Genomic DNA, 27,736 nt, shown 5'->3' on the forward strand with positions numbered 1-27,736 from the left:
TAACTCGTGTCAGGGGATTGTTACAGACACAGCACTGAGGAACTGTGACCTTTGGGAACTTCAGAGATGGGCATGAATGGCAGAGCCTGTTTTGGTGGCTGAGGGAGCCCTGAACTGCCCTGTGCAAACCAGTCTCAGTTCCAGCCAAAATTTCAGCTCTTCAGAGGAGAAGATGCCTCTGAATCTCAGACATCTTCAAGAAAGGGCAGGAGCAGCTGCAGCCAGGAGGAGGCTTGTGAGGCTGCACAAAAGGAAAGTTGCAAGGAAATATGATAAATAATGGTGCTGATAAGGAGAAATGGGAGATGACTTTGAGGGAACAACGTAAGGAACAGGAGATGACAACAACCTGCTATACCTTAAAGTCCAAGATCCTGTGCTGCCCTTAGCCCCACTTGAAGGGAGGAAGAGGGAGTTCAGAGTGTAACGTTTGGTGAAAATGAGGAGAGTTTAGAGCAGGGTAAAGGGGAGGAAAGGGGATTGGACTGAAGCCGAGCTTTGGAAAGGGGAAGAACACCATTTATTTGTTTAATGGTTTGTCATTTAATCAGTAATTAAGTTTGTCAACTTGCCATAAATCGTATGAAATCGCCAAATGAAAACTGCTTTGACTACAATAAAAAGTTAGAGGGTTTTGGCTCAAAGCAAATAAAGCACTTTAAGCCTGTTAGAAAATAGATTTTAATCAGTGTTATAAAGAACCCAGACAAATCCTGTTTACATGTACCCTTACTTCAGACAGGGCATTCTACAAACTCTTAGAGCAAGCCCTGATTAATAAATGTAATACTTACAAGTTAAGGTTGAGAATGCATACTGATTCAAACCAGAATCAAGGTTTTATATTGATACAATTTCAGCTTAGACATTATTGCACTGAGTAATGTGATCTTTCCTAAGGCCTCCATCCACATGAGAGGGCTTTATGCTGACATCAAATTTTTGCAGTTAGCTTCTTCGATTGATCGAGCAGCTCCCACCTCGCAATTGTTGAGAGATGAACTTCATCAGGCCCGTCTGCCAGGCGCAAGGTGCGAATGTAAGCAAACCTGTGTGGGAAGATCTGAATTAGGAACAGCCCTTTTGCAGTAGCAAACTAGTCTGACAGCAGGAGTTCTCAACTATTTCTGCTAGTCATCCTTTTAATGAGATTCCTCAAAAGACAGGAGGTGATGTTCATAACACAGGAGGTACTGCAGCAAAATCCTTCTGGCAGGGTTGAGATGCATGGGCTGGAAATCCCAAAGGCATACTTTACTTCATCAACATAAGGGATCAGACTGAGCTTTAGAAACAGATCCTCTCCTGCTGCTTGTAAGAACCGCTTTAGGTCCACTGGCAGCTTCTGTGTTTTGGTGGTGGTTGTTTTTTGGTTGTGTGGTTGTTTGTTTTCCTAAGGATAAAGCAATGCATGGGGATTTAATTTGAAGAGCAAGTTGTGCAAGAGGGCCTGTTTACTATGATTTCTGGCTCCCTGAGGTTTAAAAAAAAAAAAAAAAAAGCATGTACTGGCATGATAAAATTACCTTATCTCTAGTAATTAAGCCTTTTGCTTAACATAAGTATCCCTTACTCACAGTGAAGCCAAAGGAAAATCCTGGGAAACTCCACCTCCCCCGCACACTTGGATCGCACAGTCAATCACTTTAAGCACAGCTCGAGGTACAACCACTTTGGTCATGGCTACCTGTGGTTAAAGGAGAACACATTAACAACATTTTCATAAGAGGGAACATTTTACCAAACCATTCTACTGAGGCCTGGTTTCTCATAGTGCATCCCTTCTTCTCTAGAGGATGGATGAGCACTCTGCTCTTCCCATTCTCTTAGTGAGTTAAATCCTCTCCAGGAGAAAAACACAAAACTTTGCCATTGGGTTGAGGTGACTAGGCTCTACTTCCTCAATCTGATGAAGTATTGAAAAATTAAACTTTTTAAACTGAGATCTCTCTTCAATCTCAATATGAGAGTTCCTATTGCAACATGAAGTTGTACTCTGTGATTAGGCCAACTTTTAGCAATATTTTTAGCTTAAATTTCAACCAGTTATCTTGTGAAAAAGCGCAGGTTCCAGCTGCCAACAAGCTTACCTCTTTCCTAGCTCTTCTGTTGCCCAACATGTCAATCTTGCTGGCTGTTTTTAGCGTTAGCAGTCTCGCCTGTTCTATGCTAAGGCGGCACTCAGCAATCCAGTGGGCAACAACTTCCTGGGGAGACAGAGAAAAGAAATAACAATGCCTTCTACCTTGCCAGGGTAAACCTGCCCTAAGGAAGGTGTCTGTGTTCCTCAGCATACCTTCAGTCATTTGGAGAGGAACTTGTGTAAATTAAAGCTAGTTAGATGCATCTAATTTACTATGAGGGGGAAAAAAGAAAAAAATATTTAACACAAAAAAGCTACAGCCCTGCTTTTCCTGGAAGGGACAAGCAAGGAGGGAGGGAAAATATAGCCTGGTTCACTCTCATTTCTGTGAGCATCCCCATGGGCTAATAGGCTTTGAAGGGCTTCAAGAAATTAGCTTGTTTTTTTACTCCCTGCTTTCCTTTACCTGATACTGTACCTCACAACCCTCTTTCCACGTGCCGTGCCACACTATAGAAAACCTTGGGGTGTTTGATAGGGTGAGGTGGTGAAAGAGGAGAGAGAAACCAGTTGTTTTTCGTAAACTACTGGTACTGGTGTGTTAACACACCCTGGCAAACAGCTGCAGGGTGGTGCCGGCTGCATCTGTCCTCACAGTGATAAATTAGCAGCTCCCTTAATCCAAATGAAGTTTGAAATACGGGATAGCTGCTTGCAAAATCTGATCCTGGCAGCCCTTTCCTTCTCAGCTGTTTTCTCTGTGCACATCAGAAAAACGTTCATGTGATGCTGGTCACTGAACAGCCCGCTGGAGTCTCCGCCAGTCTCAGGCATGCTCCGGGCTGTAGTGGAAGATGCAGCTGCCTCCTGCCCTGTCTTGCCTGTGTCTTCATCAGTCTTCTTCTGATGAGCTGCTGACAAATGCAGAGTGCACCTCATCCAACTGTTATTAATACTATGTTGTAGCAGTGAAGGGAAGTTTGGCAATGACACGACTGTAAAGTGGATCTGTAAGCTCGTTCCCTCTGGCTCTATACAAACTTCTCCATAACCTGTGCCAGACACTAACTCAGCTTCCTCTTTCCATTGCCTTTACATGTTGTTTTTTTTCCAATAAAGTCATCTTATCTGCTGGGTAAGGCTGAGGAACACTTAAAATGTGATAGGGCACCTCCTAAATTCCCATAAATTCCTATGGATTCCTATTAAAAGGAGACTGTCAGCTTATTCTGCCTATTGATCCAAGAGAGAAGCTCGCTCTCACAAAACTGTATTTCAAGTCCAGAGCTAGAAAAGACCAAAATCCCAGTTTGGCCTTGTACTGGGCTATACTTTAATGCGTACCATTAATCAAATACCTGTCCAAACATCATTAGAAGAAGATGAAAACCATAGTAGGAAAATCTGCATTGAAAACCAGCAAAGGATTGTAAGGAAAAAAATCCTAAAGTTACAGTGAAAAATGGGAGCCTCCCAATATGATTTTTTTTCCTTAGACCTCTGAAGCATCATTAACAGTAACTTCATGGCAGGGCACAGCTATTGCACTGTCCATTGCATGGGCAAAACAACAGGTGGTATCTGGACTGCGTGAACTAGGACAAAGAGAGAACGTGCTTACGTGGTGGTACAGCTTCTTCCCAAAAGTCTCTCTCTCTGCCGCACGCTGGCACATGATCTCTAAAGCGGTTTCAGCCGCACCGATGGACCTCATGCAGTGATGAATTCGGCCTGGCCCGAGCCGACCTTGTGCGATCTCAAACCCTCTTCCCTCACCTGGTGGGAAAGAAAAAACAGGTACATGCACATTCCTTGGTTCCTGCTTGAAACAATTCGTGGCTCAGAGCAGAAGGGGCCACATAGCATCACTGCTAAAAGCAAACCAGAAAGCTTATTTTGTGGGATTGTTGTGCTCATTTAACTAGGTCTGTATTAACCTACTGTTAATACAACCTACAGCACAAAGAACACTCCAAGGTGGTTTCTGAGAGGCTTTGGTTTACCTGATTTCATTTAAATGTTGTTAATCTCACACTGAAATATACACCTGTGGGGCCTGGTATAACAATCCGGGGGAAAACTTTGAGCTTTCCAAGTCCAAGGGCTACTACAGAGAGAAAGTTCTTTCAGAGTAATAAAAATAATTATAACAAAAAAACCAACTGTTTAAATGCTGATGTTTTCCAGCTAAGAGAACTAGAGCAAAGGTGTCCCTGCAGCAGGTCACAGAGCTGGCTAGCTCATTCTTTCATTTTTCTTTCAGTTCTGCTAAATCTGCAGGTACCAGGTTTGGTTGGCCACAGCCTACAGCAGAACACTCTTTTCATAGACTTCACTGCCTTTTTTAAAAAAGTGGCTTGGGGGAAAGAATGCCACTGACGGTTTCTGCTTTGCTCTGCTTCAGGGAACTGATTTTTGCACAACAGCTAACTTACTTTCTTCATTCATCTTTTTGCTCTAAACAAGCTCTATTCATACAGCAGCCAGGCTGCTACAGAACACGTGGCTCCCTCTTACACGTGTTTGAGAACCTGGCTCAGCCAGCCAGTCCTGCTGGACACACCTTATCTAAGGAATCCCCCACTAGCATTTTACGCTAACTTAGGATGAGTCATAAAACAAACCGTTTTGTAAAATTTGGTTTGTTGCTGTACGCGTTAAGAAGGAATTAATACTGAAACTCACCCAGTATTATATTGGAGGCAGGTACTCGCACGTCATTAAAATGTATCTCAAAGTGCCCTCCGTGGATCTCATCTGCAGGTACAGAGAAAACACAATAAATAAAATGAAGGAGGATGCAATATGCATTTAAAAAAAAATAATACAGGCCTTCAATTTGACTGTTTGTCTGCATTTTACTGGTCTATGTCGTATACAATATTCATGAATATTACTGCAGCTGCTGAGATCGCCAACAACTTACCAGCCATACAGCTGACAAATACCATCACCTACCCAGGTAGCCAAACACGGAGAGGGGTCTTATCAGCTTCACTCCTGGCGTGTCCATGGGAACAAGGATCATGCTGTGCTGCTTGTACCTGATCAAGAAAGAAGATACAAGTTGCAATTAACTTTGAGCTGCCCCCTCTGTCGCCTCCCCTTTCTTTTTTTTTTTTTTTTTTTTTTATTTTCTATCCTCCCTTTAGCACTTCCATAAAGAAAATTATGAGATTTACCTATACTGCTTGCAGCCATCCTGCCTGCACGTAGTATGGCACACGTGCTGCAAACCTCCTTGAACTTTACCATCTAATGCACCATGAATGAAAAGGTATCGTGTCTGTCACCTGTGCAAGTTTCTACCATCTGTTCCTGTATCGCACAGCCCATTTCCTCCTCTCGGCTATTCCTTTTTGTTCTCAAAACACATTTATCATCGTCATAATTCTGGCTTGCCCGTAGTTCAGGAAAATGACCCTCATGCTTAAATTCCTCCAGGAAATTTAAGGGCAGTTAGTAGTCACACAAGACTGGAGGCGATTTCCCAGGTACCGGAACTCAAGTCTCCTGTTCTAGAAAGTGCAGAACAACAATTCCTTCCGTGAACTCTTGTTCAGCTTCCAAGAGCTCAACAGATGCCACAGCTTGCACAGCCTCTGGACAAAGCATCCTGTATGCTGGAAGACAGTTACTGTTTACTTTTCAATGGAAGCTTATCAAATCCAAAAACCTCTGATCATCAGTGGAATTTGGGCTAAAATCCAACTTGGCAATAAAAACTGTTTTAATCTTGTGTGTCACAAGCTGCGTGATTTCAGTGGAACCAGTCACAAAGCATTTTACTCACAGCTTGCATAAGATTTTTGCAAGAGGAAATTTCAGTTCGGTAATAGCAGTAGAACGTGACATGCCTCATCCTTATTTTAAGCAAAAAGAAAAATTGTATTCCTATGTAGGAATGGAATGAGTAGGTCTGATTAAAGATGTGCAATGCTCTCTATGCACGTAACTTCACATAAACACCCTGTGTCTCAAACTTAATTTCTGTACCTACAGATAATTTTTTGAAGAACTTAGCAGACAGCTTCAGGTCTCTGACAGGCCACTTGTACTTGTCTGTTCAGGCAAGCTTTGCGAAGTTGTGTTTTGTTATTGTTTAAGCAAGCAATTTCTCTCGTTAACCATTTTCATAAGCCACACTTACAAATTGTAAGCCCAAGGTGGTATAAATTTCAAATTAAGTAGGAAAAAAAAGGCAGCATGCTATTGACATAAGGATATGACACCCCATAAAGAGGTGCATTCAAGTCATAAATTCTTCTCTACCCTAGACAACAACTGACTCTCCTCTCTTCCTGTGGGCTGATGCTTGCAGAGAGTCAGGACGTGTGCCACAGGGCCCTAATCCCACAGTGATGGTGACAGCAGAACGGGCACTACCCTAAGAGCAGTCATGGCACAAAAGAGGCCATTTAGGGAGCCGGTGGCCATGTGTCAGCAGGCAATACAAGGCCCATCTTGGCTGCCCACCCAGCTCACCCATACACACGGGCTGACGTCGTGCATCCAGTGCACATCGACACAGCTGCACGCACACTGGCAGCAGAGGAAGCTGCCCCACTCTCCTGTTCTGGAAACAACTAATTCAAACTAAAAATACTGCGGCCAAGATAAAGTTGGTGAACTCCAGAGAATTTCCTGATCCAATTCATCACACAGCTGCACAAACACTCGAGCTACTGCAATGGAGGGGGAAGCACGTGGGTGCAAGTTGGTGAGAGTGAAAAAATTGAGAGCTTTCAATCAGCAGCAGCTGAGAGCAGAGCAGGAACAGGTTCTTAACATTGTTTGCTAAAAAGATGCATGAACAGGTTTGGAAGTCCCCTGTAATTCACACCCACAGCCAACCAATCAAGGCAATTAATGCTATCCCACTTAAAGTTTTTGCAAGCAGTGAAACAAATTTTAGGTAACTCTCTGAATCTAATGTAACTCCTTACCTGGATGCTGAGGAGTTTTTGGTTTTGCCCATTACAATTGCAACTTTGCAATTCGGGTTCCCAGCACCTTAAAAAAAGTCACAAAAATAATTTTCACTATGAAAATCTCAATACAGAATCAAATGAAGCTTCATGTGGATAAATCTGCCTTCTTTTTGTGTTACAGGAACAAGTCTGCAATCGACTTCTGTGTTTATACTCAGTAAGCAAACATGAACAAAATCCGTATTATTACTTAGTATGCAAATTGAATTGATTTATGGGGAGAAAACCAAAAGCCAAACATCCAAACCCTCCAGGACCCAGCTCTGCCACCTGTTCCTATGAAAAAAGAACAAGAAGGAACTTGACGAGGAATCCAATTACTTTTGTCTCCACTGCAGCTTAGCAAGTAAGTGTAACACAAAGCACACCTGAAGGTGAAATGCTGCCAATTCGAAAGTAAAACTTCTTCAAGCTGTAAAGACTGGAGGATCTACATGGGAATGAAATGCTGACCACATTATAGCCAGCGAGTTAGGCGAATAAGACCTCTTAAGGGTTATCACTGATGACTTTGCTACTATTTCAACAACTTCAGGAACTTCCCTTAAGCAAATGATTTTAGTTTGTGCTTCAAATAAATAAGCTCAGTGCAAATTGTTGACTGAAAATAATCTGCTAGCATCCCAAGCCATTGACAACCTTATTTGATACGCATATTTGTAGCATAAAGCCGACATTTTAATGTACAGGTCCTAAAAGATTCTACCATCGATTAAAATGGCAAAATTTTTCTAAGACACCTAATCCCCGCTATTTTTTTCTTTAAAAGTTCCTTAGTACCCAAGCATGCCCTCATTCCTTTCAATGTCTCACGCACACAACAAAGGGAAAAGAGGGCAGGACTGCACTGGACACGTAGAAACAAGGATCTTTTACCTTTGTAACTGTTCAGGCAGCTGTTACCACAAGGTCTGTGAGCCTCTGGCCTACACAATACAACCACCTGGCTTCGAGAAGAGCTCCTTCCTTGTAAGGCCAACTGCTGGGATGGCCAGGAAGTGAGAAGAGAGATTTATTTCCTTCTGATCTGTTTTGAGGGCTGTTCACCTTCCTCTCCTGCAGCATGCTGTTTGTCCTTTGTTTTTGATCAGGGCTATCTGTGGCCCACAGGCAGCGCTAGGCTTCTGAGCTAAACAGCTGAGCAAAAAGCTGAGGTGGGAAGGGATAAATCAGCTTGGTAGAGAAAAGGAAGAACTCAGTCACCTCATTTGGGCAACTACAACAGGCAGGTGATCAGCCCCCAGAGAACACAACACACGCTTTGCAGCGTATTCCCCTGAGAAGAGAAGTGTTGGGCTCTGAAGGGGTAACTGACTCTTCTCCTTTTCCACAGAATTGCACATGTGGTATCTTCTAAATCACATTTATGTTGAAGTGAGGTTTACAAGAAAGGTTATTTTGACTTTCTGGCATCAGCACACAAACGGTTTTGTAAACTACACTCAAAAAACATCCCTGCTTCAAAAAAAAAAAAAGGCAGAATTTCACCACTCTGTGAACAAATCAGAAGAAGCTTTCATGTTGAACTTTGTGAGGAGTTCACTGAGAACCAGACATCTGGTCAGGAGTTCTAAATCATCAGAACAAATAAGTTCTTGGAAGGCAAATGCATACCTCAGTTTCATGCATACTTTTTCCCATCTAAGCACAGCAAAAAAGGACAAATTCCTGGCCTTTCTACTCCTTCCAGCCTAAAGTTCTGAACATCCCAAACAAATTTCAGTCCAACTTTGAGCATAAATTCCAGAAAGAAAGAAGTTCTAGTCCAACGCAGGTCTCTGAAAGACTCCAGTGCTTTGAAAAAAATGCAGGCTGCCTGGATGGAATAAATCCCTAGTTTATAAATGGCATTCACATGTTACTTCTGGAATTCAGAGAAATTGCAGGAGGAGGGGAGGGAAGAGCCACAGACGCCTGTCATTTTGGCTGGAGTTAGTTGCAGTTCTGCAAGAAACTCACAATCCAACAAACAGAAATTACAGAGATTTTAGGAGGTCAGTTTTAAGTACGGTTCTGCGTTGACAGGCTTTATAATCAGCATTTTCATACATATGTCTGCACGACCTATCCAAAACCTGTAAACCACAACGCTGCTCCACTTGGAGTCATTGTAAGTTTAACTAACATATTGTATTTTAAAATCCTTCATTGCACTCACACATGCAAAGACAAAGACACTTCAAAATGTGCGTAGAGGACTGATCACAACCCTGTGAGAAACCTAATCTTTGCTATCAGAGGGCTCAAGGTGCTGACCTTCACAAAATCAACTCATATATGGGTTCTTCTTGGCAGAGAGTACTAAATGTAGCACAGACAGTACAAACTTCACTGGTTTCATAAGCCAATGGCACTTGATTTTTGCAATTTCATTACCTGTTTCTCATTTTGCAACTTAGTTACCTGTTTTTCAATGTCCCATCTTTCAATTTTTGGCTAGGAAGATGAAGGTAAGATAACCTACTCCTTGAATACTCAGAACACCTATAGCTCTTGTCAGGTTACTGCTCAGCCAGCTGGGTTACCTCTTCCAGTTAAAGATCAGAGGTCTGTGGTGACATTTACCATCTCAGCAACTTCAGAGGCACTGATGGACAGATGTTCTGGACTCTCCTCCAAGAACAGACTGGATTGAGTAGGGTGGATGGCAGCGTGCTGTTGGCTGCTGTCAGCAGAGATCTAATGGAGACGAGGGGATTTTCTCAATTTTCCCCCTCCTCCATCCCATTTTTACACAGCTGCAGGTGCTTCTTAGTTGAACGATCCATTGGCACTTTGCATCCACTCTTCCACTTTTGAGCACACAGCCCCATACTAAAATGCAGCCTGGCGTGATGGCATTATTCCTGTACCCTGACTGGAGGCTTCTCTTCTCCCTGTACCCTGCAAAGCTCTGAGGAACCGAGGCACTGCAATAACAGCCCAGTACTTACACGAGTTGCCTTCCTGCAGCCTGCCCACAAGACCTCTTAGCCACTGACAATGCAAATGCCTTTTCTGCAGGTAAATGCACAGACATATAAAAAGCCCCCCCAGGGAGCTTTCTCAGTTCTGCCCTGGTTATTCTATCACGCTGGGGACAATATTGAGACGAGCCATCCAGGAGAACTGCAAGGCTCCCTTATTTTATGGATACAGAGCTCAGGCCTCTTAAGCAATGACGTGACTTGCAAGGAGCAGACATGCTGGAAGCAACCCAAATATCCTTATCTATCATGGCAAACACCAGAAAAAATGCTATGACAACTCAAGATGAAGGCTCTAGCTAAGAACTCAGCACAAACACTGCAGCATTCTTTCTTCGGTCTGTAATTCCTCTTCCAATCTATTTTTCTTCTTCTCGTGAACACAAATGAAGCTAAAAGAATGTGGAAAACATCTGCCTGTTACGTTCCGAGCTGTCCACTTCGAAAACCTTTCCTTTCATGTACTCCAAAATAGCTGAAACACAGACAGATGGCTAATCCAGCCCTAGCAGGTGTGTCAGTTTAGCCAGCGTGCCAAAAGGCGAAACCTGACTTTGGGTCTGCCCAAAGCCTCTCTTCATCATTTGGCATCAATATTGCATTTACTGAAACTCATACAATTGCTATAGGATACAGGGAAATCCAACTAGAATTAAAGCTCTGAAAGACCAGGAAAGGCTCCTGACCCTCTGCACAAGACAATACCTGCACAAGAGACCAATTTGAGCTCTAGGGATTGTGGAAATTTAAGCAAGATCCAGCTATCTCAGGAATTCTTAGCACAAGTCCATACCTCAGTGCTGAAATACCAACATCTGCATGTGAAACACAGAACTGTTGCATCTTTCATCTCCAGGAAAAGCACTGCCTCCTTATAACCCAGGCAGCGCACTTGCACGTGGAAGAAACATTGCCTCATGGAAGGAACAGCATCTTATTTTTCCTCTACAGTTTCTGAAGAAATATTATCAAACACTGCTGTGATTATGAGCCTGACTGGTAACATCCAATTCCCTGAGAACTCTCCCACAGGGCGCAGGAGAATCTGCTTATCCTCTGGCTGACAGCTTGCTACTTGTTTTCACATCTGTTTGCTATCACCTTCCCAGTTTTGTCCCATATCTAATACCGAATGAGCCAACATTCCACTCCATTCCACAAAAAGCATCCATCTCTTCATTGTATCCCCTGAAAAGTTACTAAAAAGTGGGATAAAGGGTTCTCTTAAATCCTTACATAGGCAGCTATCAAAAAGCAGAGTACTGCCCTGATGAAATGATGCAGCAACTTCCTACTGGCTGCTGTCCTAGAAAAGATCTCTCCCACTTTTTCCTCCTTTTCACATTTTAAGTGTGTGATCTGTTAAACCCTTTTGACTATACGAAAAAGGGACTTTCAGGACTAACCCAAACTGTAACATACTGAAGTAGTAGGAGTTTCGATGTTTGAAAGAATACTTGCATGCCAGGGAACAGGGAAGAAAGTAGGAAACGTGACACCTCAGCACAGAAGTTTCAAGGAAAGCAGGATTTTTTTCTTCTTACTGGCGAGTCAAAATGAAAGTGCAACTGATTTCCAGAGGAGGGTGTGGTGCCTGAAGACAAAATGTAATGTGTCAGACCAACTCAGACCATTTCACTGGAGCACATCTCAGTTGCAGTACCTGCTACCACTCTGCTGACAAAAGGTTAGTTTTCTTTTATTTTTTGCAGTTCTGTATGCTAGCAATGATGTATCTATCTTATTTACAAGTGGAAGAGCTAGGATTTACTCTTCCTTAAGTTGGCTTTACAGAGAGACTTCATTTAACTAAGGCACATGCTTGTTTCCAATTTTAAAAATAGATTTGTTCAGTAGAAGAGGAGGAGGTTACTGCTCGATTCATCAAAGAACAGTCTGTATGTTTAAACTGGGAATATTAACTTCATTCAACATGCATTTGGATGATCAATTCCATGTCAAGTTTATCACACAGAAATGCTGAATTTGTATCTAACTAGAAGGTTGGAAAAATAATGCAAAAAATCATACAATGCTGTCTATTAATATACCTATTAACATATCTCCTAGAAAACAATACTTGAAAAAGCAGCTGAGGTTCCGAGCTGTTTTGGGTACGTGTGGGCAGTTGTGTATGCAATAAGACTCCTTTCTGTGCATGACATCCTGAGCACTCTCCAGCTGTAAGATTCAGCCTACCCACACGAATTTGATTCTGTAAGAAATTCCGCTGGGGCATAAAGTGGCTCGATCTGCGGGCTGAGACTAAATCTGTTCCTGCACCGTTCAGCAACTGGCTCTGCGGGACAGCTGTGCTTTATGGAGCGTGTATGCGTGCGTGTGCCTGAGAAACAACATCAAGAGGAATGTCATAATACGAATAGGCGTGCTAGCCAAAATATGACTTTATTTTCAAGGGAGAAATGTCAACTATTGAATGCTACATAACTGTTTCTGTCAAGGACTTAGGTCAGCCAAAATCACATAAGGCAGCAGAGCATGTTCCCTGTCACAGCCAAACTGCTTTGTGATATCCAGACTTCATAAAGTTTGCACTGAAGTGTTTGTTATTTGGCTTCCAAGCAAATTTGCCAGTGATGCAATTTGATTAAGCATTCCCAGATAGGGGAACTTCTGTAATAGAAGTTTAGACCACAGATTGAACTTTTCAATTACAGTTTTAATTTTTTTTTCTAATCTTGGCTAAGAGGATTAAACTGAGGCTGCAGCAGTTCCCCTTCTACTAAAAAAAGAAACATTTGCTGCTGATGTCTAAATCTCTCCTTGAAGTATTATAAAGCTGCGAAAGACTACCCCTGCTGAAAAAGTCTGCTAACCTGAACTGTTAGGCACAGAGTTGACACCCCTGATAAACTTAATAAATAGAATTACGTTACTTTCCAGTCTGCACATCTCATTTAGGCAACAGTAAATGATAAGACTGCAAGACTTAAACTATGAGTAATCATTGTTTTGAAATGTTAACCAAAAAATTCTATATAGTCATTGATGGTGAAAGCCATACCAAATGGTTAATTCCTAATCAAAACAATTTTTAAAAATTATACAGCAGAGTCACTTAGAAAAAAACACCACAATATAAATATCAAGTAAGAACAGACATTATTCATTTCTGTCTATTTAATTGGTCTGTATACCTGAACGAGCCATCAGTCAGTAACTTTTTTCCTGGTAGGCAGAATACGTGAAAAATATTTTTAAGAAGATAGTTTGTCATAAAGATTTGGCAAACGTTCATTTAACCTCCTGTCTCAAAAACAGAGACAGTATTTGGAGTTTTTCAAAGCTTGAAAAAGCAAAACTGCAGCTCTGAGCAGAATGTCAGATAAAAATCTGTTTTCTGTAACATTGGCCTCAAATTCAGAAAATTGCAGAAGACGAGAAAGGGGCACATGTTTTTCATTTTCAGCAGCATTTTGCTACATCTGTTGAGAAATCTTAATCCCATCTATTTTAAGAGAATGGGGCTCTGCAACACTGTAGTTTACAACAGAAAGAATTTCAGCAAATTAGTCAATGAAAACAATTACAACAGAATACAATACTGTAGGACATGGCTTGCTTAAGACACAGTCTGAAGATAAGATCACTTAAACTTCAACCTTAAACAGGCAGTGAGAATACAGCCCTGGTGTTTATGGAATAAATCCATCATGAGGCAGTACTTGAAAAAACCAGCTCAGATTCTGCACTGTTTGGGTACTTGTGGGCAGTTTTGTATGTGACAAGATTCTTTTGTGTGCATAACATCCTGAACAGTTTCCTAAGATTCAGTCTGCCCACCTTAGTTTGATTCTGTAAGAAATTCCACTTGGGCATAAGTCGGTTCATTGCGTGAGACAAAGACTAAACTAAGGCTCTTCCGCCACCGTTCAGCAATTGACTCCATGGGGTAGTTGTGCTTTATGTACAAAGTTTTAAAACTTAAAACCAATATTATTTCTTCATTGTCTGTCTTCTCAATCCCTTAGCTCCTTCCCATCCCTCCTTTCTTTTTTTTTTTTTTTTTTGACTTTTAGGATGGTCATGGGCTGGGATATGAGCAACTCAACTGATTACTGGACTGAGGATGAGGAGGAGGACCTCAACTCTGTCATAGATTACAACATGTACGAGCTTCTCTGTGAAAAAGACGATGTGAGAAAGTTCAGGAAATTATTCCTTCCTGTGTTCTACGCACTGACTTTCACTGTCGGAGTCGCAGGAAATTCCTTAGTGGTAGCAATTTATGCCTACTGCAAGAAACTGAAGACCAAGACAGATATGTACATCATGCACCTCGCCATCGCCGATCTGCTCTTGCTCTTCACACTCCCTTTTTGGGCTGCCAACGCAGTGCAGGGATGGGAACTTGGAACATCCATGTGCAAGCTCACTTCTTCGCTGTACACCATGAATTTCAGCTCTAGCATGCTGTTCCTGGCCTGCATCAGTGTGGACAGATACAGGGCGACTGCTGGAACCCAAGGGCACAGAAGGGGTGGCAAACGCTGCAGCATGACCTGCTGCTGTGTCTGGCTGGCTGCCGTACTGCTCAGTATCCCTGAACTGATCTTTAACCAAGTCAAAAAGCACAATAACAGGAACGAATGCCTTCCTGTATTTCCAGCGAACATGGAAACGCTCTTAAAAGCGACCATTCAAATCCTGGAAATTATCCTGGAATTTCTGCTTCCTTTCCTAGTAATGCTGACCTGCTACTCGGTCACTGCTCGAGCAATCTTTAGATCTGCAAACACCAAAAAGTCTCGACCTTTCATGGTTCTGCTGGCAGTGGTGGCCGCTTTCATTCTTACTCAGCTGCCTTACAACATTGTTAAGTTCTGGCGAGCCATAGATATCATCTATTTATTGATTACTGACTGTGATGCAAGTAAAACCATAGACATTGCGCTCCAGGTCACCAAGAGCATCGCTTTGTTCCACGCCTGCCTGAACCCTCTTCTGTATGCCTTTTTGGGCGCCTCCTTTAAAATGCACATTATGAAAATAGCAAAGAATTACGGCCACTGGAGAAGACAACAGCAGAACGGAGTGACTGAAGAAATTTCTATGAATTCTGAAGACCGTACTGAGCAAACAGTTAGCTTCACCATATAGACTATTATTGCATTACCTTACTCAAAAAGGGGAAATATTTACTAACTTCGGGGGGGGGGTGGGGGATATTCTTTCAACAGCTGTTTCTCTGCAAGCCAACTTTCAGATGAATCTCTGAACCTGCAGACTAGCCAAGACACTACACTGCAATTTAAAGTGGAACATCATTATCAAAATTAAGTATTGAGCAAGAGCAAATACTGAAAGTGCCAGGAACAATTCAGGTATTTACCACAAACAAACCAAAATATTAAGATTTAAAAATGGGGTATCGGTTCATGGCTGAGAATTGAGAGGGGAAAAAAAGCTATTTTCTAGATGTATTTTCACATACGTATAGCAACAAGAACATCCTCCACAAAAAAAAACACTAACTCCTGCTCTGCAGCTACTTAAAATGACCTTTCATCTCTCCATTTGTTGCTTGCCGTAAACTTCAACAAGCCCAGTGTCCTATGGGAGGCATGTTCCACATCTCTGTAAATGTATCATCAAATGTAAATGCCAAAATAGTGAAGTTGAAGCATTAGCAGAAATATAAGAAAAAGTTTTAAGTGAATTTTCAGACCCAGGGCCTGGAATTTCCTGTCAGAATCTGTAAAATGAACAAGACACTGAAATAACTATAATCTTCTAAATTTTGCTGAGATACAATAAAATATAAGAACATTAAAAGTGCACTGCCTTTCATTTTTTTCATATCTTTATCTTTGCTTTGCTTTAGTAGGTATTGACATCTCTCATCACAGACTTTTATCAATCAGCAAAGGCTAGAAGCCTGGCTCTATGAACAAGAGAGGTTCTGACTCCATGTGGCGCTTGTGGTTGGTGGGATTTACAGTGTTTCCATAGAGAAGTACCAAAGCTGTCCTCTACCCCAGGGCTGGCAAGAATTACAGAAAAACAGCAGTTTTCTCTTAGTCCCCGGAAAGATTTGAAATACATTGATGTATCAGGTTTCCAAATGCAAAAAAAAAGGATTATTACAACATACTGTCCCTGCCTTCAAACATCCTATGGACTCTAACAAAGGGCCTGAGCTACGGCTTATGAAAGCCAACAGGAATCTCCCAGTTTTAGTCACTGTTCCTAATTACATAATTATGGACTAAAAGAAAAAGAACTAAGATGACAGACAAGAAACGACTGTAGCATAAACAAGACACAAACCTCTTCTCTCTGTTTAGATGACAAAAGCTTAGAGAATTTCAGTCCAGTATTTTGAGGAATAGCAGAGCACGAACAGGGAAATCAGAGGTGCTCGACAGATGGCCTACACACCCACCATAAGTCTGACATGTTTAAACTATGCTGGATTTACTGTAGATGTGCAAAGCACCCATACATAGCATGGTAAGAAACTCAGTTCTTCCAATGAAGCTAACAACTTCCTGCATTGTCTTCACACATACATTAATTTCCTGCGTGTGTGAATTACAACTTGTCTTCACACACACATAGCGACTGCACCTGAAATGACATTCTGACCAGGCTGTCAGGCTTCTGGAATTCCCAAACATCAAAGATCCTCATGTTCACCCAGACTAGAGAAGAAAAAAAACAAAAACAACCCAGCAGAAAAGGAGACTGTGACAGAGCTGTAACCCCACCAGGCAGAAAATGAAATTCTACATGTAAGACAAAGCTGCATGTATGTGTTTCTCAAACTTCTTGACATTTCAGTGCCTATTATGAGTCTGTCTTTACACAAATCTGACTACCCTAATTATTTTGATTAGGGGTAAGACAAAGCAAATGATGCTTACTCTGAATACTCTTCTTCTGTGTATGACCTGCTAAAACACTTTCCCATTACTTCCTTAGGAACTGCAACACAGTTGTGAGACACTTCCTGAGCAAGGGTAGCAGCTAGCAGTCAAGTGACACTTTTAGGTCAGGAGGCTAGATACCATACCTGCCTCCAGTTCTGTGGTACTAGGAAAGAGAGCAAGCCCTATCTTCTGGTGAGTTTAAGTATTGCACAAGCATATCTGCGTAGGTCGCTGGCCCACACAAAGGTACACAAATGAAACATTAAAGTTTCGTTGCAGCTAGTAACTCAGCTTCCAAATTCCTAGTGAATTATCATTTTCCAGAATATATCACTCATGTTTTGGTAAAAAAATAAATAAATAAAAATAAAATAATAAAAAAAAAAGGTCCTCCAAAATCAGGGACATTTAATACAAAGTCCAACTCACTGATTTTTCTGGGAAGTTTCTGGTATGAAAATCACATGTAGGAGGCAGTCTGTCAGTGTCACAGACTAGATTAACAATCAGGCCAAATTTTACTGGAGCTGTTCAAGCCTCACACACAAGCTGCCAAAGACATCTTCATAAAAACAAAGCTTAATAACTGTGATCATAAATGTGAAAGTCACCAGATGGAGAGAGATACTTTGAAGAGCAATAGCAGCATTCACTCTGGAAACTAAACTGAGAGGTTCTAAAATGGACCCAAAAACTCCAATGGGATTTAAGTCTTGGACTTCCACAGAACAAAAGCTTCATTCTACTCTTTCTGTTGTTTTACCTTCTATTCTCTTTATTCAAGAAGAGTAAATTTTCCATCTCAGAAATGGAAGACAAACATTTCAAATTTTATCAGCTCTTGTAAAGAACTGTAGATGTAGTCACTCTTTGTAGGGTTTCTGTACTTACCACTGCTCCACCACTTCTTGCCATTGATCACATAACTGTTTCCATCTCGCTCGATGCTGCATCGCATATTGGTGGCATCACTTGAAGCCACATCAGGTTCTGTGTTAAAGAAAAAAAAACAAACCACCAATACACATCACTGGATTAAATACACAGGCAGTACTACCACCACAAATATAGGGATCTAGACATACTCTTAAGACAGCATCGCTGTTCTGCTCCCAGCAGAAAAGCTGCTTTCAGAACCTCACTCTGCTGGTGATCAGAGATATTCTATTTTCTAATAACATGTTATTCATAGCCACTTTAAACTTGCTTGTTTTTGAACTCAGACTACTCTTGAGAGTAAACATCCTTCTTCCTTCCGTGATGTTTTTTAATTCTTCCCCTTCCCGATGTACTTAGATAACAGTCATGTCTCAGCCTTTATCCTCCTAGATGCTTGTCAAATGAAAATACAGAGATTTAAACTACTTTTGTGATAGATCATGAAATAGGTTACATCTAGAATAGGGTAGGCCACCTTCTTTAAGGTGAAAGCATCCTCTTCCTGTTGGGGAACATTGTGACACAGAAATTGCAAAATAAGAACCTACCTCTGCAAGAGAGGGTTCTCTCAACTCTTTCAGACACGGGAAGATACAGGTTTTGACATCACATGTTCAAAAGCTACCAGAAATGCTGAATACCACAAGCTTTGAAAAGCAAAAATGAATATAATGCTGATCTACACACAAAGCAAATCCTTTGTATGTTTTCCAATTTATCTTCAGGTTACGTCTTAAAACCTCTACCTGTGACATACTGTGAAAATACAAATCTTAAACCAGAATAAAGATACTTGTATCTATATGTATGTTTCTAGGGAACCCCCAAAACATACTTAAAAGAACAGGATAAATTCTATCATAAATCTGGTTTGTACAATAAAATATGTTTTGCTACTACTAAAACTAAATTGAAAGCATATGGAAATGATAATACAGTAAAATAGGAGAAATAGTAACTACCAGGGAAGGGCAACAAGGGTGTTTCACCTTGCACTCATACCTTAGAGGTGATTTCACATTCAATCACATTCTCAGATACTGTGGAAATGTCTGCACGAATTCATTGACATATAACAATTTGCTGTTTTATACTTTTTGCATGTGACGTTCTTAAATTTCTGCCAAGGTTTCTCATTTTCTTTTTTTGAGAAAAAAATTACCTGTCATGCAGAAGCAAGAACTAATTTTCCCTTCTAGAAGAGGCTCCAGCCACTCTTTCTTTTGCTCTTCAGTCCCATACATGTGCAGGACCTCCATGTTTCCAGTGTCTGTAAGAAACGAGCAGTCATGTTTACTTCTTCAGACACAAATGGTAAGGCATAAGATGCCCAATTTTTTAATGTTCTCAGTGCTGGAGGTAAAGCACAGGGTTTGCTAACCAGGTGCGTGACAGTTGAAAACCTCAGGAGCAAAGAAGCATTTCCCTGTCTCCTCAGCTATTAGCGCATAGTCAAGCTGGCCGAGACCACTGACATCTGGGAGAAAAAGGTTCCACAGACCTTCTGCTTTGGCCATTTCCTGTTCAGAGAATTAGGAGGGAAAAACATTAGCAATAAATCTTTAAACAGCAATTAAATTCTGGCTTGCTGACCATTTTCCTCCTTCCTGCCTAGCATACTGTCCATTATATCTGATGCCTTTCTTCAAAGGCTATTTTCAGTGGGTATGGTTTTGAATTAAAGTTCTGACACACCCCTCACATAACTCTCTTTTGCTTTTCTCATTTGTAATTCACAACTCCTTTTGCATCCTTCCTTCTTTTCCTTTCATAGTTCCTCATTCTGTTTCTTTTCATGTAGAGAGAATAACTTCTCCAGCAGAATAAACCAATATTTCTTACAGTCCATGTCTGTTTTTTCACAGCTAGGGAGTTCAAGAATATTTATTATCCCATACCTTCAGTCTCTCAAGCACTGGCGGTTTCTTCCATTTTTCCTCAGTATTCCCATGTCTAGCATAGTATTCTATTATTTCCTAAGAGAAACAATTAAAAAGTTGCTGTTTAAACTAAGAACATGTGTAACATACACAAATGATGTTTTCTTTTCCGCAGCTACACCTCAAGGAACCAGTATAAAATATTCAACGCAGCTTTTAATTATATGGTTGGTTTCACTATAAAACATAAAATGTAATTCAAAATCAAACTGCAATTTCCTCATTTCGCAAGACTTCAAATGCATCATGGAGATGACCCCAGTCAACACGTTATTTCATACATGGAAATAGTTTAGAGTGGTTGAAAACGCATGCTGACAAAAGCAGAAAGCAAGTGTATTCTGACGATAAACGCAACTCTTAGCAAACAGTACCACCACACAACAGGAATGAACCCAAAAGTAAAGCAACAAATAAAAGCCTGGCATACTGACACTTAAGAGTCAGGCTTCTCATCACAAAAATCAGGTGTGTAAGCTAGTTGATAATTTTTTAATTTGAAAGAACACTTTTTTTTTTTAACGTTTTTTTGTAATCAGTCATTCCAGGCATCAAGGATTAGTTCCGTCTAACTGGTCCAGAACTTGTTTTAGAACTAATAAATTATTGCCCTTTTCCTGCAGATTTTACAAGTCCTGGCTTGCAATTCCTGTTATGAGAAATAACTTATATGCACAACTCTATTCATCTGCAAAACTTCCATGGTTATTTGTGGTTTGTTTGTTTTTAAAGCAAGTACACCTAATTATTGCAAGGCTTCCTTGGACAATCCATAACAAATTACCAACAGACTTCTAGGAAACCTTGGATATAAAGTGTTTCTGCTCTCAATTTTTCTTTGCAGATGCATTCATAAGTCTTCCAGATTAATATGTTCTCTGCACTTCTGCCTGACAGCAAAAAGAAAACAAACCACACCCTAATATTCTTAAAATAGAAGATTTACAGAGTCCTGGAAAAAAACAGCAACATGCTATCATGGAAGTTATGCACAAACACTTTACTGAGTGTTAAGATTTCCAAAACAAAACAGTGCAGGATACTTTCAGATGAAAGCAAACACAAACAGGTTAGCTTGTCCCATCATATAGTCAGCATTAGCCGAGAGAAATGGCTGACTAGTTACAGAAACAAAAGTCAGTGGAACAACATGCTTGTCCCCATGCTAGATGAAGACAAATCAGTTCCTCAAACTTAACTGCAAAGCTTCTAACAAGAAATCCAAAGATAGCCACGTTGCAATGCACAGAAACAGTGGTAACCATGATGCAATAACTAGTATGATCCTTAGTGATTAATCACTAAGACATTCTGGTTACTCACAATTTCTGTACAGGATAAAGAAAGATATGTGATGCACTTTTTTTTTCTTTTGCCACAGCTGGTGTGACAACACAGCAGAATTAATAAGTATTTTCAATAAAGGATGCCAGAGTACCAATAAAAGGAGCTTTAAAAATATATCTGGGAGAGGCTAAACATCCTGGCCACACAGATGTGAATTCTGTATCAATTAAAATAAAGGGAAACCAAAGTGCTGTCCTGATTTTGCTTCTCCTTGGAACTGAAAAGCAAAGTAATTCATAAGAGAAAAGAAGACAAAAACCTAAGTAGGATTTTGAATTTACGAGGTTGAACATTGTCTGTGATCTTCCTAAAGAAAAGTAACACAGCACCTATGTGTCTGTACAACACTGGAAATAAATAAGCATCTTCATACCGTAAGAGTTCTAAGGTTTTTGTTAAAGGTATGTTAGATTTTTAAAAAAGTTTTTCTTTAGAGTACTTCTTAAACCTTGAAAAGTTTAAAAAGTAACTTTTAATTTTCATTAATAATGCATACAGCATTTTACATCTGCAAAAAAAAAAAATCAGGCAGGCTATAAGGATTTCTGTTAACATTTTGCAATGCCACAAACATGAGTGCATGAAAAAAAAAAAAAAGCAGTTGTGGAAAAGAAAAAATGCAACGCAAGATGATAAAACTTGCATACATAGTTAACATTTTTATAAACTCTTCTCATAAAATACTCATTTATAAATAAGTTTACAAAAAGCTTTTACCTTCTCAGCTGGATATACATGCTGCTTCATGAACTGCTTTACTTTCAGCAGAATTTCTTCACCTTTCTTACTTTGATGGAACAACTCTCCAGAAATTCTGTCATGTGTGCTGCTGCTGAAAGACAATCTAAAGAACATCCAACGTGAACATCCAATATAAGACCTTATTTTCCCTTATGATAATATAAGCTGCCTTATACAAGCATTTAAATAAGGCATTGTAAAAGCTTTGCCTTGCTTTTGACCAGTAGTTTAGACCACCTCTTACCTTTTTGAGAGTTCTAACCCTTTTTCTGCCAAAGGCTGCACCATCTTAGCAAATTCATGACTATTCTCTGCAGAAGCATTTCCAATGAGATATCTAGCATACACACCCTACAACCAAAAATAAAGGCATATATGGTATAATTAGGCAATTTGAAATGTCTCTGGTTTAGATTGGTGAATTCTTCAACTATGAAATTACACTTAAACATGCATATTCTTAATAGGAAAAAAAATAGCACCCAAACAGATTTTACAGCGATATATTCATACTGCTTTCGGTCCATTTGTGATATATAGTGGAGAGGCTGAGCCCACAAAACAAAAAGAACCAAAGCTAAAGTGGTTATTAAGCCCCCAAACTGAAGGAAAAACACCAAAATTAGTAGAGCAAAAAGAGTACGTCTAGGCTGATACTGCGAGCAAGCCCTGCCTGTCCCTTAAGCCAACTGACAGCAATATACATGTATGATTACCAAAACCACAACCACATTAACTACACATATATACACTTGTAATCCAAATTAATAATAGGTTGCTTATATCACATTTGGTAAACTGAACTTCTGCTGCAACTCCTAAAAATATACTCATGCCTTACAACAGCTGAATATCTAACACAATGTACTTTATGAAGAACAAATTCTATGCTGGAGAGTTATCTGTCATAAGCATCTAAGATACTTCTTCTACAGGAATAAACTGAAATAGGTTTCCAGTTATTTAAAAAAAATCTCACTTTGAACAAATATTACTGACCTACAAACACTCGTAATAAAAACGTAACATGTCAGAAAATGTGAGTGTGTTACCTGCGATATCCCTGCCATTTTAAAAAATGACAAAGCAAGAAAGAAATTGAAGTTGGAGAAAGTAGTGCTAATACCCCGGCAGCGACAGTAAATAGAAATCAGTTCTTCAAATGAGGGGTTCACTATTAAAAAAATAAATAAAAATAAGAGAGAAAGAGTATGTTAGGATGCTCAACATTTTCTAGGATCTGATTCTTCAAATATTTAAACAGCTTTTTCAGCTGAGACATTCCATTAATATAGTAAAAAAATAAAAAAATAAAAAAAAAAGATTTATCATTTCTCATGTCCTGAGAGGTAGAGAACCAAAAGGAAACATGTAAAACAAGTAAAAAAAAAAAAGTAAACATAACACTTCCTTACTCCTCCCCGACCACCACTCCAATCAGGAAATTATTGCACCACAGTTTATTCTGTTTTTTCAATTATCAACATAAATTTATATTTAAATTTATGTTTGCCTCCATTATCTTTATAAGAAAGGTTCAAAGTAAGCTTTTATTGAATTAATGTACTATGGCTCACCCATATTCTATTAAAACAGAACTACCTTAAACTTCACTATTGGCACATCTACAGTGAAGAAAACTGCAAAGTTCTCATCAAGTGCAGAATGGTGTATTTATTAATTTAACTTTTAATTAGTGTTTATAAAAAGTCACACACGAAATACGTATCAACCACAGAATTCACGAAGACAAAAAGATTATAATTTCATACCTATAGTGTTTTTGAAATTGAAGACAGTTCCTTGACCTAAGCCTTTAAGAGATGTAGGCCAAAAGTAGAACATAGTAGCATAGGCTAAATCTGCTAGAGGATGACCGGTGGTTGAAAGTTCCCAGTCCAGCACTGCCAAAACACGAGCCTTAAATAAAAATAATAAAAATTTAAAAATAAAGATAAAATCAGAAATAAAAATAAAAGCCTCAAGTGAACAATCAGAATAGAAAACTCTTCATCCACAAATGTACAACACACTTAGTATCCAAGATCTTTATTGGGTTACTATGTGTTTAAAATTAAAAACATGCACTGTCTACAGCAAAAGTAGTTCCATTTAGCACTTCATAAACATCTGCAAAAAATTAACATTCACACAGTGGCAGAAAACAAGGCCTTTTTCCAATGAAAATCTGTTTTAAATTCTACATTTTTGAATAATATTCTCCCTGTTAGAAACTTCTAAACTGTCCTAGTCTTAAACTATGTACAAAAAACTTCCCTACATGGCCGTGCCTGCGTATACAGGAACAGTTTCTACAGATTGTTTAAGAGGACCTGTATATAATTTGGTCAACTCTTTTGCCTGTAGCAGGAACTGCTAGGAGAGTCTGCAAGACTGCCAGATTCTCTGTTTGTGGAGTCAAACAGCATATTTAAACCTACAGCCAGCTTCTATCAACTGATCTATGCACAACAGCAGGAATCATTGGGATCTGTTGTGTTTTCATGGTGCAAGCCAGGAGCTGAGTCAGCCTCCTTGCTGCAAGTCAGTCCCCTCCGCCAACTCGCTTAGATTCTGGGGAGTTACTGGACCACGCAGGCAACAGATGACAAAGGGGATCTAGCACACAGGCACAACCCCAAAAGCCACGGAGATTAACTGAAGCCCTACCACAGATTTCCATGGGCTCTGGATCAGATTCTTAACCAGCTTAATGAGTCTTCAGTAAGTCCTTCAGTTGCACTGAATTCAGTATGATTTATTAACGTAAAATGATATTTTTCTGGACTTTCAATTAGACACTTGAGCTACTGAACGCATTAGGTACCCAAGTACTGTACAAAGAGCATGAGGAGGAGTTAAGTTCTCCTCTGTTTCTTTCAAAGATGTATAATCTAAACGCATAGAGGATGGAATTATTGTTTGTATTAAGATTTGCAAAGAGAGTCAATCAGTTTTGAATGATAGCTAAGACAACAAATAACTAGATATCCATGCGTACTTCTTCTTCATAGTCTTTACACTGACGTAGAGCAAATCATGACCAAAACACCTCTAAGTCCCATTTCAAGTATGAACAAATGGAGAAACAAAAAGCGTTAAACGTACAAATATGTTTTGAATACCTCTGTTGGGTGGAAAATGATGTTATCTATTCTGAAGTCCCCATGAATCAGGGTTTCTTCATTATCATCAGCTGGCAAGTTGTTTGCTAACCACTCAGCCAGCTGGTTCATGGCAGGAATATCTGTATGAGCAGCTGCATCATATTGTCTTTTCCAAGTTGATACCTGAAAAAATACGAACATTTTAACAGCGTTACAGAATTGATCTGAATGTAGCATTAACTTCATACTGTGCATAAATACTTGAACTAAATGAAGACGCCTAATAATCAAAATATGATGGTTACTTTTAAAAGTAATTTAAAATTAACCAATTAGCTTGCAAGTTAGCTTGCCACTCAAATAAATCTTCAAAGACCTGACAAAACGAGAATTTTTCAAAAAGCTCTACCTGTCTTCTGCAGTATCCTGGACCTCTGCCATATTCTTGGAGACCCAACGACTGCAAATCAAAGGAGTGCAACTGGGCCAACGTTTCTATCATTGCAATGTACAACGCGGAACGCTCTGCTGGGCCCACTTCTGGCAGCGAGAGGTCTCGGAAGATGCGACCCTAGAGACATCATAAATCAGATATTTGGTGAGATGCGCACAGCAGATGAAGAAAAGTACAGCTATATACATGTATTTCAGGAGACAAACCAAATGCAGTGAACCAGTAGTTCCTGTACAATCTAAAATTCCTCCCTCATTTGTTTTATTCTTTGCCCATGACAGACGAAGGGATTCACAGTAATCCCAATCATTAGTATGCACAATATCTATTGGAAGCCAATTAAAATAAGAGAGATATATTCAGTAGATAAAAGTCTGAACTAGAGCACGCAATCAGACATCCTCACACTTGAAAGTACTGCCAAAAAAAAAAATATAATAATGTTACTGTATTGTCCCTAACTGGCCCACAAACTCTTAAATTTCTAATTTCCTAGTCAACCTGATGACAGAATAATCAAATTTAATACATTTATTTTTTGGATTATTAGACAACTTTTAAGATAATGTACCAGAGAGAACCCACAACACTACTAACCGAATCATATTTTTGGACATAACTCACCAACTTTTTTTTCTTAATACACTTAAGCGTAAATATATATCAAACACATGTATATGATAGCCCATAATCTTCCCAATTTCCTTCCTTTTTTGTACATGCTCTTAATTTAAACAGAGATCCACAACTTTGAACACTTTTCCTTAGAACTCAAATTTCACACCACAGGTGTCCCAGAACATGTAAGAGACAACTGGGAATTTTTGCACAGACATGTTTCTCAGGGCTTCAGTTCTTCATGGAGTCTTTATTTCCCAAAGCCCTGCACTGTCTACATGTTGGAACACACCTCAACTTGTCAAATGAGCAAAGGCAGACAGAAGAGGATGTGATGAAAGAGATGAGGCCTGACTTCAAATCCTTGTCCCACAAGAAAAAAAAAAGTCAAAAAAGAAAACTTAGAATCACCCAAATCTCGTAGAAACAGCATCAACTCAGCCATGGCACACCTACAGTGATGGACCACAGAGCTATGCTACGTTCCTTTTGAAAGTAGTGCCTGAGCTAGAATCCTGTTCAGTTTTAATGAAAAATGTGATTGTATGTAATTACTACTTCCAGTAACAAATATGTTTCAGGACATCCAATAATTTCTTATAACTTTATAGTTTGACTGTTCTCCCTCTGAATTACATGTACTTTTTTCACAGCAGCAATATGGAGTCATTTCATGACATTCTTCTGAAAGCTCAATTGAGAAAAGGTTAAATAATGAGCAGAGTATTTTGGAAGAGATGGAAATAAGCTCTAGAGAAGCTGAAATCACTAAGAATCTCTGTCAGCTAGCACTTTTTAAAAATATTAGAGGATTATTTATATCGGTATTCCCTGGTATGCTTCAATAAGTTTTAGACAATTTAAAAGCAGCTTGTAGTAGGGAGAATGAAAAAAAAATTCTGCCACATTGGCTGACCAACCTGCACATGCTGCATTACATAAAATTCTGTTCCAATGACAGAGACATCACTGCAATACAACAGGGGCTCAGGGACTGGAAATCCAGCTGCAAATAAGGCTTTCTGCACATGATATTCTCTATCAACCTGAAGAAGACACAGAAAATTAGTTTCAGTGAACAGCTCCTAAGCATAAATCATCATCTTACTGAATACATTTAATGACAAATCTATCCTCTTACGTGTTAAGTGTACAGCACAGAAAATTGGAAACGATCCAAGTAATTTGAGGCACACCTAGACATATCCAACAATCACTGCAATATGCTGCACCATCATGTATGGGAAGAACTTAATGTACCTGCAAAAGGGATTTAGGAGCTTGCTGAGAAATGTTGCTTACCTTGTGAGCTCTAGGTAAAAGGGGGCCATGGGGCTTCTTCCTGAGCACGTAAGCCTTCTCCCCCTTCCGAAGATAAAACGTTGGATTTGACTGGCCTGAGCTGCACAGAGAAAGGTTCTAATTACTTACAGTTTCAAGTACTTGCAAATCTGCAGACTTGTAACAGAAATGGTGCAATATTCACTGTGACAAGGCCTTAACAAAATGGCAAGACAATGAAGAATGTTTTTTTTTTTGAAGTTTTCTTTCAAATATAGTCTTAAAAAGATGCAAGTAACAGCCCACAAAATCAGAAGTCAGAGGTTGTATCCATACCTAAAAGAAAAATGTCTTCTTTCACTGTAGAGAAGTCAAA

At 39.7% G+C, this 27,736-nt stretch overlaps 2 protein-coding genes across 2 annotated transcripts in view; one reads left to right on the forward strand and one right to left on the reverse strand.

Moving 5' to 3' along the window:
* The window catches only part of ACAD11 (acyl-CoA dehydrogenase family member 11), a 29,138-nt gene continuing 1,402 nt past the window's right edge, over nucleotides 1–27,736 (reverse strand). Inside the window, exons 2-20 of the mRNA XM_082753526.1 lie at nucleotides 27,382–27,481; nucleotides 27,000–27,125; nucleotides 25,417–25,578; nucleotides 25,026–25,190; nucleotides 23,673–23,820; nucleotides 22,953–23,074; nucleotides 22,145–22,251; nucleotides 21,877–22,003; nucleotides 19,771–19,848; nucleotides 19,254–19,392; nucleotides 19,035–19,142; nucleotides 17,825–17,923; nucleotides 7,030–7,096; nucleotides 5,042–5,127; nucleotides 4,769–4,840; nucleotides 3,705–3,859; nucleotides 2,091–2,207; nucleotides 1,578–1,687; nucleotides 1–1,049 (exon numbers count right to left, since the gene is read on the reverse strand). Of these exons, the coding sequence (XP_082609652.1) occupies nucleotides 935–1,049; nucleotides 1,578–1,687; nucleotides 2,091–2,207; nucleotides 3,705–3,859; nucleotides 4,769–4,840; nucleotides 5,042–5,127; nucleotides 7,030–7,096; nucleotides 17,825–17,923; nucleotides 19,035–19,142; nucleotides 19,254–19,392; nucleotides 19,771–19,848; nucleotides 21,877–22,003; nucleotides 22,145–22,251; nucleotides 22,953–23,074; nucleotides 23,673–23,820; nucleotides 25,026–25,190; nucleotides 25,417–25,578; nucleotides 27,000–27,125; nucleotides 27,382–27,481 (2,203 nt within the window). The 3' untranslated portion in view covers nucleotides 1–934. The remainder of the gene's footprint in view (nucleotides 1,050–1,577; nucleotides 1,688–2,090; nucleotides 2,208–3,704; nucleotides 3,860–4,768; nucleotides 4,841–5,041; nucleotides 5,128–7,029; nucleotides 7,097–17,824; nucleotides 17,924–19,034; nucleotides 19,143–19,253; nucleotides 19,393–19,770; nucleotides 19,849–21,876; nucleotides 22,004–22,144; nucleotides 22,252–22,952; nucleotides 23,075–23,672; nucleotides 23,821–25,025; nucleotides 25,191–25,416; nucleotides 25,579–26,999; nucleotides 27,126–27,381; nucleotides 27,482–27,736) is intronic.
* On the forward strand, nucleotides 11,415–15,836 carry ACKR4 (atypical chemokine receptor 4). The gene is made up of 2 exons (XM_082753527.1): nucleotides 11,415–11,727; nucleotides 14,081–15,836. The coding sequence occupies exons 1-2, from the start codon at nucleotides 11,651–11,653 to the stop codon at nucleotides 15,159–15,161; spliced, it is 1,158 nt and encodes a 385-aa protein (XP_082609653.1). The 5' UTR covers nucleotides 11,415–11,650; the 3' UTR covers nucleotides 15,162–15,836.

This window comes from Aythya marila, assembly GCF_965140915.1.
Source record: "Aythya marila genome assembly, chromosome: 2".
In the NCBI taxonomy this organism is placed as follows: Eukaryota; Metazoa; Chordata; class Aves; order Anseriformes; family Anatidae; genus Aythya; species Aythya marila.